We start from the raw sequence: 16,571 nt of genomic DNA on the forward strand, positions 1-16,571 counted from the left end.
CCATTCCACAGCTTCTCTGAACATGTTATTCCTATCAGTGGGGAGCAGGCTGAGTTCACTCGCCGTGCTCCACATAAGGAGAGGTTCAGAGAGGGGACTAACCATCCTTTCCAGACCCTTAGATAAGCTGTGCTAAGAGGTATGTGTGCATGTGTGTGCACGCACCTGAACACCATGCGCAGCACGTGATCTGTGTGGAGAACGTTCTTTTCTTTGCCTTCACACAAATCCGGCTGATGCGCACATTCCGTGGTAGAGCCAGTGCTGACGGCCAAGTATGAAAGACGAGTGCTCTCTACATCTCAGCGCTTATGGTGTCCTGTCCACAGCTCCCCTGCTCTTAACACCCTGCCTCTTGCACAGCCTCCTTGCCTGGGGTCTTTGCCTTTTCTTTGCTTTTGGGTGTTTTCCAGGTTGTGTTAGTTAATTTGCTGCAAGAGTTGAAATTTTGTAGCATGGGGGGAAAATCATTTGTGCCCCTCTCATTAATGTTGTGTTGATTCCAAGTGCAAAAGAAATATATACTTGCCAGTACTAACCTGAATTTTGCATTTTATTGGATTTTAAGACCTCTTTTAGATATCCGTCAGCATGGTAAAAAAAAGGCTTAAATTTAGTGTCATTCCTGACATACTCTTCATTCTCAGTGCTTAAAGAACAGGTTTCGGCCTTGTAAAATTGCCCTGAAGTTTCTGTCTCAGCTCACGTGTGTCATGTTTCTCCCCACAGAGAGGTGCCTGGAGGACCATGAGATTGTGGTCCAAGTGGAGAGTACCATGCCAAGTGAAAGCAAATTCTTATTCAGAAAGAATTATGCAAAGTACGAGTTCTTTAAGAATCCAGTGGTAAGTCTCCTTTTGGGGTTAACATTGTGGCTCTTGGAATTTGTACTTGGGTTGAATAGAATGCTACTTAGTGAAAGAGACCTCACGTACAATGCCATCATAACTAGAAGTCATTAAGACTGGTGAAGGAAACTATCTCCTTCCTCAGAGAGTAGAGATGGTCACACTGGAACATATTGATCCAATATTCAGCAGAAGAACTACTCATTAATCATTGCAAATACCAGATACTTTCTTGATTGTATGTTGGAATGAACAGCAATCAGTGATTGACATCAACTCCTTGGTGTTTTGTTGGGGTTTTTTCCCCCCATTTCTTTTTTTTGGGGGGGCAGTCATGTGACATAGTAGCAAAGTGTATTTCGTGACATCTGAGCCTTTGGTTTTGTCCTGAGTCACCAGGGAGACTGACAGTCAGCTCAGGGAGATCACTTGCGATTGTGATAATTCCACTGGTTTAGTGAAAAGAAAGAAAAGTAATGAGTTCTGGGTAATTCAGCCCAGTAAGCTTTTTGTACAACTGCAGTCACTTTGTTGTTATTTATTTTGTGGTTGTGATTTTCTTTTGGTACTGGTGTTGTGCAGGTTTTGATAAAAGAATGAGAAGGGCTGTTGTTTAACATACAAATGATTGTGATCATACCTGAAGAATTTTTAACATTGGCAGGTGTGCTGTGTATGGTAAGCTTATTTTCCCCCCTCTCTCTCAGAACTTCTTCCCGGATCAGATGGTCACTTGGTGCCAGCAGTCCAATGGCAGTCAGGCCCAGCTTCTGCAGGTACTAAGCAAAACTGACTTCTTACTGAAATAGACTTGTTGCAAATTTGAAATAAGGAACGGATTCTTGAAATCCTCCATCTTCTAAGGAAACTTGTGACATTATGTCCACCCCCTTGTGAGAGCCATTTGCTTATCTCTGTTTCAATACTAATTTTGCTGAGATTTCAAGAAGTTTGAAGGAAGAAAATTTTGCCTAACACCCCACCCCCAAAGTATTCATGAAATGTCAGCTATATATAATGATATAACTGCTTTCATTATTTTGTGTGTATATTCCCTAATTTTAAAAATTTGTTCCTCCATAGAATTTTCTGAACTCCAGCAGCTGCCCTGAGATTCAAGGGTTCCTGCAGGTGAAGGAGCTTGGAAGAAAGTCTTGGAAGAAACTGTATGTGTGCCTGCGCAGATCTGGCCTCTATTACTCCACCAAGGGGACTTCAAAGGTAAAGTTTTAAAATATTTCATTTCTTCCTGTTCTAGGTATGCTTACTGTGAATGTGGGCTTAATTTTTAAATGCACCAGAACCTCTTTTATGCTAGTGATAACTTACTGGTGAGCAGTACACAAAGGGATCAGCACACACCGAGCTCCTTCATCCCATCAGTCCTGCACCTCTGGGGTACCCAGGCATGGATCCCTGCTGGGTTGAGCCTAGACCCTCCTGGCTGATTCAGTCAGTGCAGGGATATATTTGGTTTTCTTAATTTTGAACTCGGTTCCAGGCTGGCCGTAGGATAGATGCTGAATTGTTGTCCTGTATTCAGGAGCAAAATAGGGTTTTGTCTCTGCTGGAGCAAATTTAAAAACTACATAGTTGATATAAAATAAAGTGAATCCATTACAACATGTAGCTGACATTTTTAGCTTATGTCACTGTTAGGATTACATGCTGTCATTTAAGTTTCATGTGTATGACCAGTGGAAAGATGAGAGTTGCAAAGTGACTGCAGACTTTAAAATGAGCTTTTAGCATGATAGACTAAAAATGTGACCCCACACTTGGCTTGACTGCTGTTTGCAGGAACCCAGACACCTGCAGCTGCTGGCTGACCTGGAGGAAAGCAGCATCTTCTACCTGATTGCTGGAAAGAAGCAGTACAATGCACCCAATGACCATGGGATGTGCATCAAGGTACTCCACGGGATGCTGCCCTTAGGCTGCGGCTGGGAACCATGCAGAGGATTCTTCTGCCCACTATCTGGATGCTGACGTAGTTTTTATACTGGTTTTACTGTGTGCTTAGGATTGGGTAGTTTTAGAATAGTCCATGCTCTAGGGAGTACTCAGTGGACTTGGTAACTTAAGGCCAGGTAGCTGTTGGCCTCCTGGGTGCAGCTTTTACCTGGTCGTAGTAAGGAGAAGCAATGGCTTGTTAAGAAAAGCAACTCCTGACCTGACACCTGATTATCTGTAGCCACTAAATGAACTGACACTGTCTGTGTGGGCGTCTGGTCGTGAGGACTGACCGCAATACTGACGACCCTCTGTGTGTGTATATGGGAGCACTGCACATGGATGTGTGTGTGTGTGTGTGTGTGTGTGTGTGTATGTGTGCGCGCCTGTAGTCAAAACACACAGATGTGGACATGTACTCATGTACATAGGCACAAACATGCATTTGTATAAATCCTCACACACCATTGTACATAATACACACACTCCTTGGCCAAGCCTTGTTCTTTTCCTCTTGCCGAGACTGTGGCGGTGTTGATTTATCACTCACTACACTGGGTGTATACTTGCTCACTTTTGCACTGGTGGGGTTTTCATTTCTCCTCTAGCCAAACAAAGCAAAAATTGAGATGAAGGAGCTGCGTCTGCTCTGTGCTGAGGATGAGCAGATCCGTACTTGCTGGATGACAGCCTTCAGACTCCTCAAGGTATGTGACCCAAGGCTGCGGTGGCTGCTTCTCACGCAGAACAACTGGACGTGGGTCCATCCTGGCACAAAAACACTATGTTGTTTCTACCATTAAGTCAGAATTGACGTATCAAGTGTAGCTATACATTCTTCTACTTAAGGTCTCAGAGCCAGATTTCCTAACTGAGCACTGTCAAGTGTTTGTGGAAATGTATTCTTTGTTAGCTAAAAGGGGAGCCCTGTGCATTATAGATCTCTGCCCACAAGGTGCCCCCAATCAGTGGAGGCAGCCAAAAATCCCTCTAGATGTTTCCAAATGTCCTCTGGGCATCCAGAATTAAAAAAATACCCCACAGTAGACAATCCTCAGTTCTAAGCCAATGTAAAGTCTATCATCAAAGTAACGGAATGTAAGCTATCATCAAAGTAACGGAATGTAAGCCAGCCATGAAAGGAATACTTTTTATATGTTAAAATAATGAGATTTCTAGGTGTGGTGCACATGCCTAGAATACCAGCAATTGGAAGTGGAGGCAGGAAGATTGTTGAGACTTTATACAGAGACCCTTTCTTTTTTTAAAAAAAATTAATAATGAATGGTCTCTGTTTTAGAAAAACTACTAGTTAAAAACCAAGTGTATATCAATATTAGGATGTCCTCCATTTTTTGGTAGGAGAAAGAGGCAAAGTCAAAATATGTTTTTGACTCTTCGGTACAGGAAAAAGAAAGGTTGCTGAGAGATAACCCCACTATGCAAGTAGGGACAGATGCTAGACACGAACCTTTGTATTTCTCTATACGTCTGTGATTTTTTTTTTTTTACCTGAAAATGTGTATCTTTTTTTTGTTTGTTTGTTTTTGTTTTATTTTTTTTTATTTTTTTTTTTTATTTTCGAGACAGGGTTTCTCCGTAGCTTTTTGGTTCCTGTCCTGGAACTAGCTCTTGTAGACCAGGCTGGCCTCGAACTCACAGAATCCGCCTGCCTCTGCCTCCCGAGTGCTGGGATTAAAGGCGTGCGCCACCACCACCCGGCAATGTGTATCTTTTTTAAGATGGCAACAAAAGAAATAGAAAAATGGTATTGTACACTATAAAACAATGTATTTTATTATTTTATTATGGTGATACATAATCCAATCAGTAGGCTCCAGTTTTAAGGTACTGTGACATAGCTAATCTCAGGCAGAAGTGACTGGGACAGCACCCACTGAGTGCAAATCAGGAGATCTGACACCATGGTAATGCTAACATGACACCATTAGCCTGTTCTGAACGTCCGTGCCTCTGCGCCCAACCTCATATTCTCCTCACAGCGCTTTGTGTCATGATTGTCTCATTCACAGGTAACAACACTGAGGCTGGAGGGATGGCCGCTGGGGTGTAGCAGAGCCAGGTTGAGAGCAGCATTCTGGCTCCTGAGCTCACTTCCTAAGTACTGTGCTTTGCTGCCCTCCCCGAGAGCCCTGGGCAGTTGCATGTCCACTTCCTGTTTTGTTTTGGTTTGGTTTGTTGTTTTGATACAGGGTTTGTATGTGGCCCATGCTGGCCTCAAACTCAAAATATCTTTCTGTCTCAGCCTCCCCGGTATTTGGGATAGATTTGATTCTGCATTGAGTTCTAGTGCCCCAGCTACTTGCAGGTATCATTTGATCCAGTGATCCACAGACTCCAAAGGTCTCGGGATGCATCTTGAAGGGCACTTCTTGCAGGAGGCAGTGCCATACTTAGGAGTAGCCAGTCTCCAATGAGGTTATAGTAGAATTTTTTTCTGCTTCTATCATAACTCATTGTCATTCCTAAGCAGACCATAGGATGTGGACAGCTGTGTGATTGTTGCCTACCATACCCCAAACTGTTTCTTCTCTCCATATATTCTCCTGGTAGAAGTTGTCTTAGTTAAAATTGGAAGACAAGGTTGGGCAGGTCATGGCAGTACAGCCTCATACTGCCTTCAGAACAGGAAGTTCCAAGCCATAGGAAACCTAGAACCTCACCTGTTTCTTATACCTAATAACTTCCCCAAGGCTCTTCTTAGATGTGAGCAGCAGGCTGTAGAAAGCGAGATGAGGCAGGACCCATGATCCCAAACCCTAATTGAGGACAGGGACTTCTAGGCCCTCAGGATATAATAAAGGCTCTTGAAAATGCCAGTTTACCACTTGTGCTTCTGGCTCTGTGTGTGGATTTGCCTCTGTCCATTCCTCCTACCTGTCTGTCTATCTTTTGCTAGATAGACCTACCAATGAGGTCTATCCTCAGGCTTCTTTGTACACATTTTTAGGCAGAGTCTCACTCAGTAGATTGCCCAGGCTGGGCTTAGGGTTTCTCTGTAACTTAAGCAGGACCTGACTGATCCTCTTGCCTGAACGGGGATTGGCACCCATGTGCACTCTCTCTCTTTTTTTGAGGCCATGCTTCGTTATGGCCTCCATGTGTCCTGGTGATGCAGAGTTGGGCTGTTGGGAAAAGCCACCAATTGGGGACTTTGAACTAAAGATTACAGACTTGGTGTAGCACAGATAACAAAATGTCAGACTGTATCTTCTCAGAATTAGTGTTAAGGTCTTGGTCTGTAATGCAAGAACAGGGCCTTGAGCTTCATCCTCTCAGACACTTTTGCTTGCTAGACATAGGCTTTATTTTTCCATCTGGAAAAAATGAATTCAACACAGAGGTTTCCTTATTTTATCACATGGTGAACATAGAGACCCTGGAATCCTAAATCATCATGCGAAGTCACCTCCCACCCTCCCTAGCCTTGTCTCATTACCATTTCTGATTAGTGGACATGGACTTGGTGCCAGCAGTGTTGAGACAGTAATTTATATAACGTTGTGATCCTGTGGCTTCAAGAAGGAAAACTTTGTTATTTAAAGTTAACCAAGGATGATCTTATATCTGTAAGTGCTTTCATAGATATGCTTTCCTTTGAAAAAGAAAGAAAATCTAAGTGCTAAAGGCATTGCTGTGCTCAGCATTCGATCTACTTAGTGGACAGTGCAGAACATAGAGTCGGGTTGTGCTCTGCATCCTTTTCTGTCACATCATTGAGTCATTTCTTGGACAAAGGACTGTGCCAGAGTGTTAGAAAGTTGTAACAGTTACCTACTTCTCCTGTTCTCCCTCCTTTTAGAAAAGTTTCTTAAACTGACGTAAAAATTCCCTCCACAAAATGTCTTGCTATGTCAGCACAAGAGCCTGTCATTGTGGTTGCTTTGGTTTAAATTGCCCCACCCTGAAAAGGCAATTAAGTTCGTGTTCAGCAAGACAGCAGACCACCAAGAGGCACAAGGAGCCTCCTCTGCAAAAGTACTTTGACAGTAGGACTAGCACATTGGAGACAAAGAAGAAACTCACTGCAGCACTGGGTAGCAGCTAAATAAAGGAATCAAAGTCATGGCAGCAGTGAGAAGGGCATACAGGGCAAAAGATGGCACTCGGTGGGACGAGGTCAGAGAAACCTCGCCTCGTGAAGCATAGGCATGCCAGGGAGGGCATAACACCAGGAATCACAAAAGGACTGGGGTGTCCCCGTGCTCTCGGCCTTTCCTCTCCAGATGTCCCATGTGCAAATATTCCCTCCCAGGTTCTCCTTTAGATGCCGAGATGTGGACCTAGGGTCCCACACAGGAGTCCTTGGTTACTGGAAGGAGACAGCTTCTGCTCATGGCAAAAACGCAACACACAAGACCAGTGTGGGGCAAGTCTGACCGGAAGCCAGTTGTGTTCATAGTGAGAGCGGGTCCATCTGTGATCCTTCAGTCCGAGATTGTGGTTTTTTCCTACGGTTACAATTAATTACCTAATGATGTTAAAATAACCTTTGTTTTATAAAATATTATTGAGACCAAATGGAAGCTTTGGGTCAATTTTTGTGTGTCAACGTTAGTTATCTAATTTGATAAATCAGTTGTCAAACCTTAGGCAATTGGGGCTTTTTTTTTCCCCACCTGCCCCAAATTTATTTCTTTGTCGTATATGGAATGTAAACATTCTGGATTTAGGCTTTTCCTTGCATTCTTTTTCTAAAAAAGTCAAATCAAAGATTTTCTCAAAGATTTTCACAGCAGAATTCTTCCCCATTTCACAGCAAAATCTGTAACTCCCCAGTATGACAAACAGAAAAAAAAAAGGCCTGATTTTCTTTTAAATGTAGTTTATTAGAATATTATAGATGGCAGGCCTTCCCCCAGTTTTAGTAACAGCTTGTAACAGCAAAGACTTACTCCTACCCTTGGCCTGTTAGAACTTGGCAGAGGGAGTAACCACAGCCTGGGTTCCCATAGCTGGAAGAAAGGATAAGAGTACTGTCTCACTTCGCCAGTTAGATGCTGAAGCCTATAATGGCGTATGCCACTTCTGAACCAGGGACATGGGCCATCAAATCACAGGACCGCAGGAAGACTGAGCCTAGTTGGACTTAATAGATTCCTTTTCATTAACATCTATGCTAAACAGGGTGTGCTCCCATGCGATTACAGCTCCCTTCCTGTTAAAAAAAAAAAAAAAAAAAAACAACAAAAAAAAAAACCTCTTAAGTTTTCCTGTATTCCTGGAGTTGAGCTGTGGTCTTTGAAGCGTTCTTCAACCACGACGCTAAACCTTTTTGTTATCTTTGCATTTGCATAAAGCAGTAAACTTGCCTACCACCTCACTTGAGAACCTGCACGTCTCACTGCGTCACTAGAGAGAGATCTGTCCTTTTATTCAACATGTTGGGTCTTCCAGGGTTAATGGCCAGAATGAAAACTAGGTAATAAAGGGAATCTGTCAATACACAATGGGTTCACAAAGCAAATGGATTCCTTTCATTAGATCCCCAAACTCAACCCCATTTGTAATGTTAAACTCCTATGAACTTTATTGATGCTTATGGTTCTTTATTATGTTAATTTATTAATTAGTTTCTTTAGGGGAATGTGTGTGGGCAGTGTGTGGAGGTCAGAGGACAACTTGGGGGAATCAGTTCTCTCCTTCCACCATGTGGGTTCTGGGGACCAAATTCAGGCTTAGTGACAAGCACCTTTACTCACTGAGGCATCGCATCAGCCCAGAAGGACATTTCTTCATGGCAAGTTCTGAATGTGGAGACATGGCTGTTGTCTCTCTATACAAAGAAACAAAACAGTCCACTGTTACCTTAATCCTTTACTGTTGAGGAGAGTCACTTTTAATTTGATGTGAATAGGAAGTGAGAGTCTACACTGCAGTGAAGCAGGAAACATTGTTAGGTCATACTTTCTTTTGCTTCTGAAGCAATAGAAGGAATTACAAAGGAAATACCATTAATTGGACTATACACGTATCTTTAAAGCCCAGTCAACTAAAATAAAAAAGGAAATGAAAGAAAGTAACTCTATAGACAGCTGGTGCATAAATGGCTAATGGTTTAACAATTTCAAGACTTTGTGTGAATTCAAGTACTACCATGTAGGTTCTTGTATTTTTTAAGTAGAGACAGTGTAAATTTATAGTCTTTTAACTACAAACAGTAAATATGAAAACAGTGTACTTCCTTAGTAACTGAGATAAAAATAATAAAATACCATGCAAATAAAGTATAATTTTATGCATAATACCTACTTACAGAGATGATGTATTTAAAGTAATTCATAGATCAAGGATAGAATATAAAAGAAAATCAAAAGATATGTCACATGAGTAATTATAAAAGTTCCACAAGTTACAATTACAGTAGAACTTCCGAGGCAAATTTTTGGTTTTTTGAGACAGGGTTTCTCTGTGTAACAGCCCTTGCTGTCCTGGAACTAGTTCTATAGACCAGGCTAGCCTCGTACTCACAGAGATCTATCTGCTTCTGTCTCCTAAATGCTGGAATTAAAGGTGAACTTCACCACTGTCTAGCTAAGAGAGGAAAATTTTTAATGCTAAATGCATGTTTTTAAAAAGGAAATAAAAGGAGTAAAGCTTAAAGGCACTAATCTAAGTGTCTCCTTGAAGATATTCAAAAAGACACTCAAGTTGAGCCAAATAAAGAGCAAAGTTACTAAAAGGGAAAATATATATATAAGGGTAATATACTCCCAAATTTGGATCATTCCAGATTGAATGACCCTTCTCAGAAATACTTGGGACAAGAAGTACTGTGGATTTTGTGACACAGGAATATTACATAAACATGATGAGATGACCTGGGGATAGGACCTATGTCTAAACATGAAATGCATTTGTTTCATGCATATATTTTATATACAGCATGATGTAATTTTATATGCTTGCCTAGGTTTTAACTGATCTATCACACAAAATTAAATGTTGGATTTCTACTTGAGACGCTATATTGTTACTCAAAAGATTTGATTTTAGAACACTGTAGATTTTAGATTTACTAGGTGTGTCACTGTGTGTTATGGGGAGAGACAGGTAGGCAAGTTTGGAAGACCCTCTATAGTTCCCTCCCCGTCATTAATGAACTAGGGCTACAAATTCAGCAAAGCTCTTATCTGGAATGTTACAGTGAAAGGAGTAGATATGAGTGAATGGCTTAAAAGTAATCCAGAAGAGAGGAGTCAGGTACACCGTACTTGAATCTGCTAACAAAAATGTATGATAACACACTCAGAGCATTACTGACTGGGGAAACTCACTTGAGCCTTACTGTGTACCCCAATTTCCATGCATTGTTGGCCATATAGACCTATCACTTATGTGGCTGGCCTTAGTCCCTAGCATGGTCCCAGGCCCAGCATGAATCACACTCAACATAAGCTTTGTGGTCTGGCCCATGGCCCCACCAGTTAAGCACTTACATTAGACAGGCCATTCTAATGACTAAGAGGTCATCTCTCAGAAGCTGATGCAAGCTTAACCCCTTATTTTCAGCTCTCCATTATCTATACAGACACAGAAACCCATATTTGCTTGACTAGCAAGATGGCTCAGTTGTAAAGTCCTTGTCATGAAAACATAAGGACCTGAATTCAATTCCCCATCACCAGGAACAGCCAATGAAGCAGTACGCTTGTGTAACCCCAATGCTGGGGAAAGAAAAAGGAAGATTCCTGGGGCTACTGGTTGGTCCATGGGAAACCCTGTCTCAAAACATGACTAAGGAGGACAGCACCCCACACGTGTACATACACACAGAGACCACACACAAGCATGTACTTGTATGTCTACAGTCGGCCTTGCCTAGCCACAGGCTCCATATTCTCAGAACCAGCCAAAATAGATGAGAAATGCTCTTTAATAAAATTATATTTTAGACTTGGGGAGGTGGCTCAGTATGTAAAGTTTTTGCTGTGCTAGTCTAAGAACCTGAGTTTCGTTGCCCCAGCACGCACATTAAGAGCTGAGGAGGTGGTATGCATATAACGACAGTACTGGGGAGTCGGGGAGACAGGCCGTTCCCAGGGGCTTGCTTGCTAGCTACTCTAGCCCAAACGACAAGCTCCAGGTTCAGTGAGAGAGGCTCCACCTCAAAAGATAAGGTAGAGAGTGATAGAAGGCACTAGACTATAGTGCAGTCTGTGGGAAAAGGTACATAGGTTCTGTGCAAATACTAGCTGTTTTGTTATTTGTAGTGTGTTCCATCCAGAACCAATTCCCCTGACAGGAAGGACTATATACAAACCATGCGTTTATGACTGAATTTAAGTGTATGCATTACTAAGTGCTCAGAAGTTTACGTTGTTTACATCTGACAGGCTTCTCGGTCTGTGTCATGGTGAAACACGGTTTATTGTTTCCAGTGACGCTCTGCCCTAAGGTCTTACTCGTCTAATGTTTGCGTTGCTGCCACAGTTGATCTGATTAGTGTCTGCATCCCTTTTCTTTTACAGTAACTCTCTCCATTCATGTTTTCCCTGTATGCCTGTTTCTCATCCATTGATTTTCTGTTTTCCAGTGGCTACCACAGCGCCACAACATGCATCTTTTTGACTTACTAAAGCCGTGTAATTTAGTCCTTTCACCAGTCAGGCTGACATAAGAGCTTTCTCCATTTCTCCCACCAGCCGTCTGAAATGTCCTTGTTGTGAATAACCATTCTCTGTATATTAAACCCCTCAAGTGCACTGCTGCTGGGATTTATATACCCAATTTTTATTTTAATCATCTGCTTAGTTGCACTATGATTTTTTCCCTAAACATGCATTCTTCTCTGTGGGACTAAAAGAACTCAGCTCTTATCAATCCTTGCAGTGTGGACCAAAGAAACTCTTAGTTTTGCCTCTCTTATTAAAGGAACAGCTCATTAGTAGCAGTTACTTCTTCATCCTCACCATTCCACTGTCCTTTGGAGTTCATCATTTATATAAAAATGTCAGTTATCTGTTTTGGTACTGATGTTTTCTCCTTGTCTCTGTTTTTGTTTTTGTCTTTAGCAGTTTTCTCATGATGCATCTGGTTTATGTATTCTTGACTCTATAGCTTGGTGTCTTCTCAACAATATGGGGGAATTCTTGGTGGTTTTTAACTTCAAACCTTTGTCTTGACTTGTCTTCCCTGTCTTCTCCTCTCACAGGAGTGCACTTACACTCATGGGAAATAGTTTTGTCTTGTGATACATGTTTGTGCTTTAGGAAGGAGTGTTTACTATAGGACCAAGAGCTGCAAGAGGGTTTGTCTCCTGTGAAACAAGGACAAGAAGATGATGTGACCACTTCCAAAAGTTCCTTCTTTTTCCTGGTGCTCGCTCTTGTTCTCTCTCTCTCTCTCTCTCTCTCTCTCTCTCTCTCTCTCTCTCTCTCGCTCTCGCTCTCGCTCTCTCTCTCGCTCTCTCTCTCGCTCTCTCCTTTCCAGTTTGGTGTTTTGAATCAGTAGTTTGGGAGTATTGTTTGGGCTGTCCAAAGCATGTGAGACCTCTGTCTTCTGGAGACTGGCATCAGAAGTGGCTATGTACACTTAAGTCGTGAATTCTTGCTTTCTCGTGGCCTTGGATCACTTGCTTCATTTCTTTGTGTTTCAGTTCCATTATCAGTAAAGTGAGGCTAATGATTGTGTATAGATCATAAAAATGGGGAGTAGTCAATGAAGTAGATCACTTAGTATATATAGTACTTGACTCATGCAGAAATCAGGAAAGGTAATGATTCTTGACCTTGGTACCATGATATGTGTTGCTGCCCTGTTTGTTTCCCACTCCAACAAGTCCCAGACCAGTCAGCGCCCCCTCTCTTCCAGGACACAAGTTCTGAGGCAGAACAGAACAGCGTGTTAGGCTCATGGGGGGCCTTTGGCAGAGAGTAGTCGGCTCTTGTGTATCAACACTGCCCTCCCAGCTGTGGGGTTTGCTGTGGGCTGGGGCTGTGGGAGCTTTTGGGTGATGGTACTGACACTAGTCTTTCCTCTTCAGTATGGAATGCTCCTGTACCAAAACTATCGCATCCCTCAGCAGAGGAAGGCTTTGCTCTCTCCTTTCAACACCCCTGTGGTAAGTAGAAGACTTTCGACAGTCAAGAGCTATGGGAACCTCATTGTAGCATACCTAACCGGTTGCAAAAACATCAGCAGCCACTTCCAGCTCTCAGGGAGCCGTCTTGCCTATTGGCTTTTGTTCCTTTAAGTCAGGGGACGCATGGATGCTGAAGTCATTCTCTTGTGAGGATGTCTAAAAGTACAGACATATTACCAATGTGATCTTCAAGGTCCTCTGGTACTTAGTCCCAGGAGCGAGTGAGAGCAAGCCATGTCATAGAAGAGTCTAGTGTTTGCTTCCCTGAACTACTGCCCCAAGCATGGTCTACAGTGAGGAGTTGGGGACAGATCAACCAACTTCCCTTCCTTCCCATCTTTTTAAACCAAGCCCAAAGCCATTTTTGCCATTTTTAGCCTGGTCCCACTTAAATCACTTGAGTTTTCTGCCTGATACAGGGAACTCTAGAGCTCCCTTCCCAGTGTCTTTATGATTGTTTCATGGGGTGGTCTCCAGCATGCTGCCCTGGCTGATTTCTTTGTATCTTAGTATCTGTGGCCTTTGTCTTACAGCGCAGCGTTTCTGAAAATTCTCTGGTGGCAATGGATTTTTCTGGACAGACCGGAAGAGTGATCGATAATCCGGCTGAAGCTCAGAGCGCTGCCCTGGAAGAGGGCCATGCCTGGCGGGTAAGGCACTAGCCCCAGTCTGGGTGAAACTGGTTACACACAAACACCCAGGTTTTGCCAGAAGGGCTCTTCTGGTCCTGGTGAGAGGGAGTTATGGGAGTAAGTGCAGGAAGTGGCTGTCCCGGGAGCCCTCCCTGCTGTCGGCCTTCCACACCACTCTGTCCTGAGCTGCTCCTGCTGATGAATTACTAGTGGCTGTTTGTGGAGGGCTCCGCAGGGAACAGTTCTCGCACTAAGCTCCAGTGCTGAATCTGCAGATGGGAAGATTATCTCCCAGCTCAGGTTTCCCTGAAATTTAAAGACCATGTGCAGAACACCTGCCCAGGGCTCTGCTTCGGAGACATTCCCAGTCCTACAACCATAGTGTGGGAAAAGGGCAAAAGTCTTCAGCACAGGGACCCTGGAGAACAGTGCTCTGACAACTGCCAGGGTTTAACGCAGTAGCCTGTGCTGCTCTGCTGACTCTCCAGGATTTACATCATGGGTAGTCAGAGTAAGAAACACGTTGATGCCTCACTGCACCAAAATGCATATGCTTTACCAATTTGGCCAAGAAACTCTTCATTCTCCATAGTCAGGTGGTACCATCAGAGTCTGAGTGTTTGGGGACACTGCTCAATCATCCTGTCCTGGGCAGTGGATGACTTGGTACATCAGTCTCTTATCTTTGCTAAAGTAGGCATCTCTTTTGCAGAAGCGAAGCACAAGGATGAATATTCTAAGCAGCCAAAGCCCCCTTCATCCTTCTACCCTGAATTCGGGTAAGCACTGCTAATCACTTTGTATTGGATGGAAAGGCAAAGAAGAGCCCTGCTCTCTGAACCTCTCTGAGCTGTGCACGGTGCTGCTAGAGCTGAGATCCAGGTTGACTGGAGTTGGCTGGCTCTTGGGGTCTGTCTGCAGGGGAGCCAGGTCTTACCCTCTGTCCGCCTCCATCTTCCCCACAGTGATTCACAGAACTCAGCATTGGTTTCATGGACGTATCTCCCGTGAGGAGTCCCACAGGATCATCAAGCAGCAAGGTCTCGTGGACGGGTAAGGAAACTCCCACTGATGGAAGCTTCGACTTACTGAGTGCTCACAGTTCCCTGCAGAAGCCAACTCAGAGTATGCTGGCCTTGCCAAGTTAAGGGCAGAGATGACTCTGAACTCTCCTGTCCTGGATATATCCAGATGTGCCCTTTACCCCTCAAATAGAAAAGGACAAGGCTAGTTATTTTTTTTTTCTTTCTAAGGCAGTAAACAAATAGTAAAAAAAAGAAAAAGAAAAAGAAAAAAGAAATCACCAACACCTTTTTATTTATATACTTTATAAAATTGGCTTTTACTAAGGTTGTTATGACTTAGACCTCAAGTAGGTTGTCTCTACTAAGCTGGGCAAGGCAACAGAGGTTGGCTTCACTCCTGTGTGCATAGCGGATGTGGCAGCCACTGACCACAGTGACTGATCATGCTTGTAGAAGGTGACCTGCAAGCACTCATGTCATAGCTGTCACAGAGTAACCAGGGTCAGCAAGAGACTTTGGACTACAGGGTGCAAACTCACTAGGTCACTTCTCTAAGGAAAAACTTCTCTTGTTTGGGTAATTTTGGCATGTTCCTTTTGGACTGCGAGCACTTTCTAACCCTGTAACATAGAACATTTCACCTTCGTCTTTGTAGTTTCCCTGCCTATGTCAAAGGACATTGTCAACCTTCTGGGTGCTTTGCCACTGAAAGCCTCTCAGGTGCCCACACACCAAGGTGTCACGGCTGTAAGCCCATTTTATCAGCAGGTCTAGCCCATGTGCCTGTGTATACATGCGTACTCATACATGGGAAATACACTTGGGTTTAGAAAAATCAATAATCAGTTGCTGGTTTCCCATTCCACAGGCTGTTCCTGCTCCGTGACAGCCAGAGTAATCCAAAGGCGTTTGTACTGACTCTGTGCCACCACCAGAAGATTAAAAACTTCCAGATCTTGCCCGTAAGTACTGATCCCTTCAAACCAGTCCTTCTTTTTGCTTCCATTCCTAATGGAAGTTGCAGTTCCAACTTGAATATAACAAACTATAGATAGTGTAGCAGACGGCCCTACCCACCGTGTTTTCTGACCTACCTTGCCACATTTGTGTGTGTGTGTGGCTCTCAGGAACAAAACCATGAGCAGGCAGATTGGCTCCTGACCACAGGCCATGGGTTGTCCCCCAAGGTCACCTCCTCCTCTAACGTGGCAAGTATTTACTATGTCTCTGCAGTGCGAGGATGATGGGCAGACATTCTTCACTCTGGATGATGGGAACACCAAGTTCTCCGACCTGATCCAGCTGGTCGACTTTTACCAGCTCAACAAAGGTGTTCTGCCCTGCAAGCTGAAACACCACTGCATCCGCGTGGCCTTGTGACCTCCTTGCCCTCTCTCGGAGGCTGGAGGCAGCAACACTGGAACGGAGAGGAGACGCCTGCATGAGGGAGAGAACACACACCTGCTCCCACCCAAGGACTCAGAACAACATGGCTTTTCGATCGGTGCCAACCGACCAACATCAATTAGTTATTTGGACTTCACAAAGATTTGCCGCTGCGGATCAAGCAGGACCACCTCCCTCTGCGTCAGCCATTTAAATTGGGGGAGGGTTGAGATCCAGTGCAAGTGTGGGAAGAAACTGGAATGATGATTTTTGATTAGGCCACGTAGGGTGAAAACCGCAGAGAAATGATTGGAAATGAACTCTTGCCCTGGAATAATCTTGACAATTAAAACCGCGATGTTTACTTTTTTGTATCACTTTTTTGCACTCCTTCTTCGTTGTCAATGTTGTACTCAGCCTATGGTAGGAGGGGATGTGGCTTTGCAACCCAGATGAGACAAAGAATTTTGAATTGGCAGATTTCAGCTTGGAAAAAAAAAAATGGGTCCCCAAAGTTTTGTTGAGGGCATCCTGCTTACCACAGGTTGCCACAGTGTGGATTTGGCTCCTACATTATGGACACCCCAGTCCTCCCCATCATACTTGAAAAGCTTTTTTTTTA

The 16,571-nt window shown here is 43.6% G+C and overlaps 1 protein-coding gene across 6 annotated transcripts in view; it reads left to right on the plus strand.

Moving 5' to 3' along the window:
* Grb10 (growth factor receptor bound protein 10) overlaps positions 1-16,319 on the plus strand; it is a 121,078-nt gene extending 104,759 nt beyond the window's left edge. For all 6 annotated transcript variants that reach the window (XM_057771519.1, XM_057771514.1, XM_057771516.1 and 3 more), the window contains 11 exons: positions 730-845; positions 1,556-1,624; positions 1,932-2,069; positions 2,649-2,759; positions 3,410-3,508; positions 12,808-12,885; positions 13,440-13,556; positions 14,251-14,317; positions 14,504-14,591; positions 15,432-15,525; positions 15,797-16,319. In XM_057771519.1, the coding sequence (XP_057627502.1) occupies positions 730-845; positions 1,556-1,624; positions 1,932-2,069; positions 2,649-2,759; positions 3,410-3,508; positions 12,808-12,885; positions 13,440-13,556; positions 14,251-14,317; positions 14,504-14,591; positions 15,432-15,525; positions 15,797-15,943 (1,124 nt within the window). In that variant the 3' untranslated portion in view covers positions 15,944-16,319. The remainder of the gene's footprint in view (positions 1-729; positions 846-1,555; positions 1,625-1,931; positions 2,070-2,648; positions 2,760-3,409; positions 3,509-12,807; positions 12,886-13,439; positions 13,557-14,250; positions 14,318-14,503; positions 14,592-15,431; positions 15,526-15,796) is intronic.
* The last annotated feature ends 252 nt before the right edge of the window (positions 16,320-16,571 follow it).

This window comes from Chionomys nivalis, chromosome 6 (assembly GCF_950005125.1).
Source record: "Chionomys nivalis chromosome 6, mChiNiv1.1, whole genome shotgun sequence".
Taxonomy (NCBI): domain Eukaryota; kingdom Metazoa; phylum Chordata; class Mammalia; order Rodentia; family Cricetidae; genus Chionomys; species Chionomys nivalis.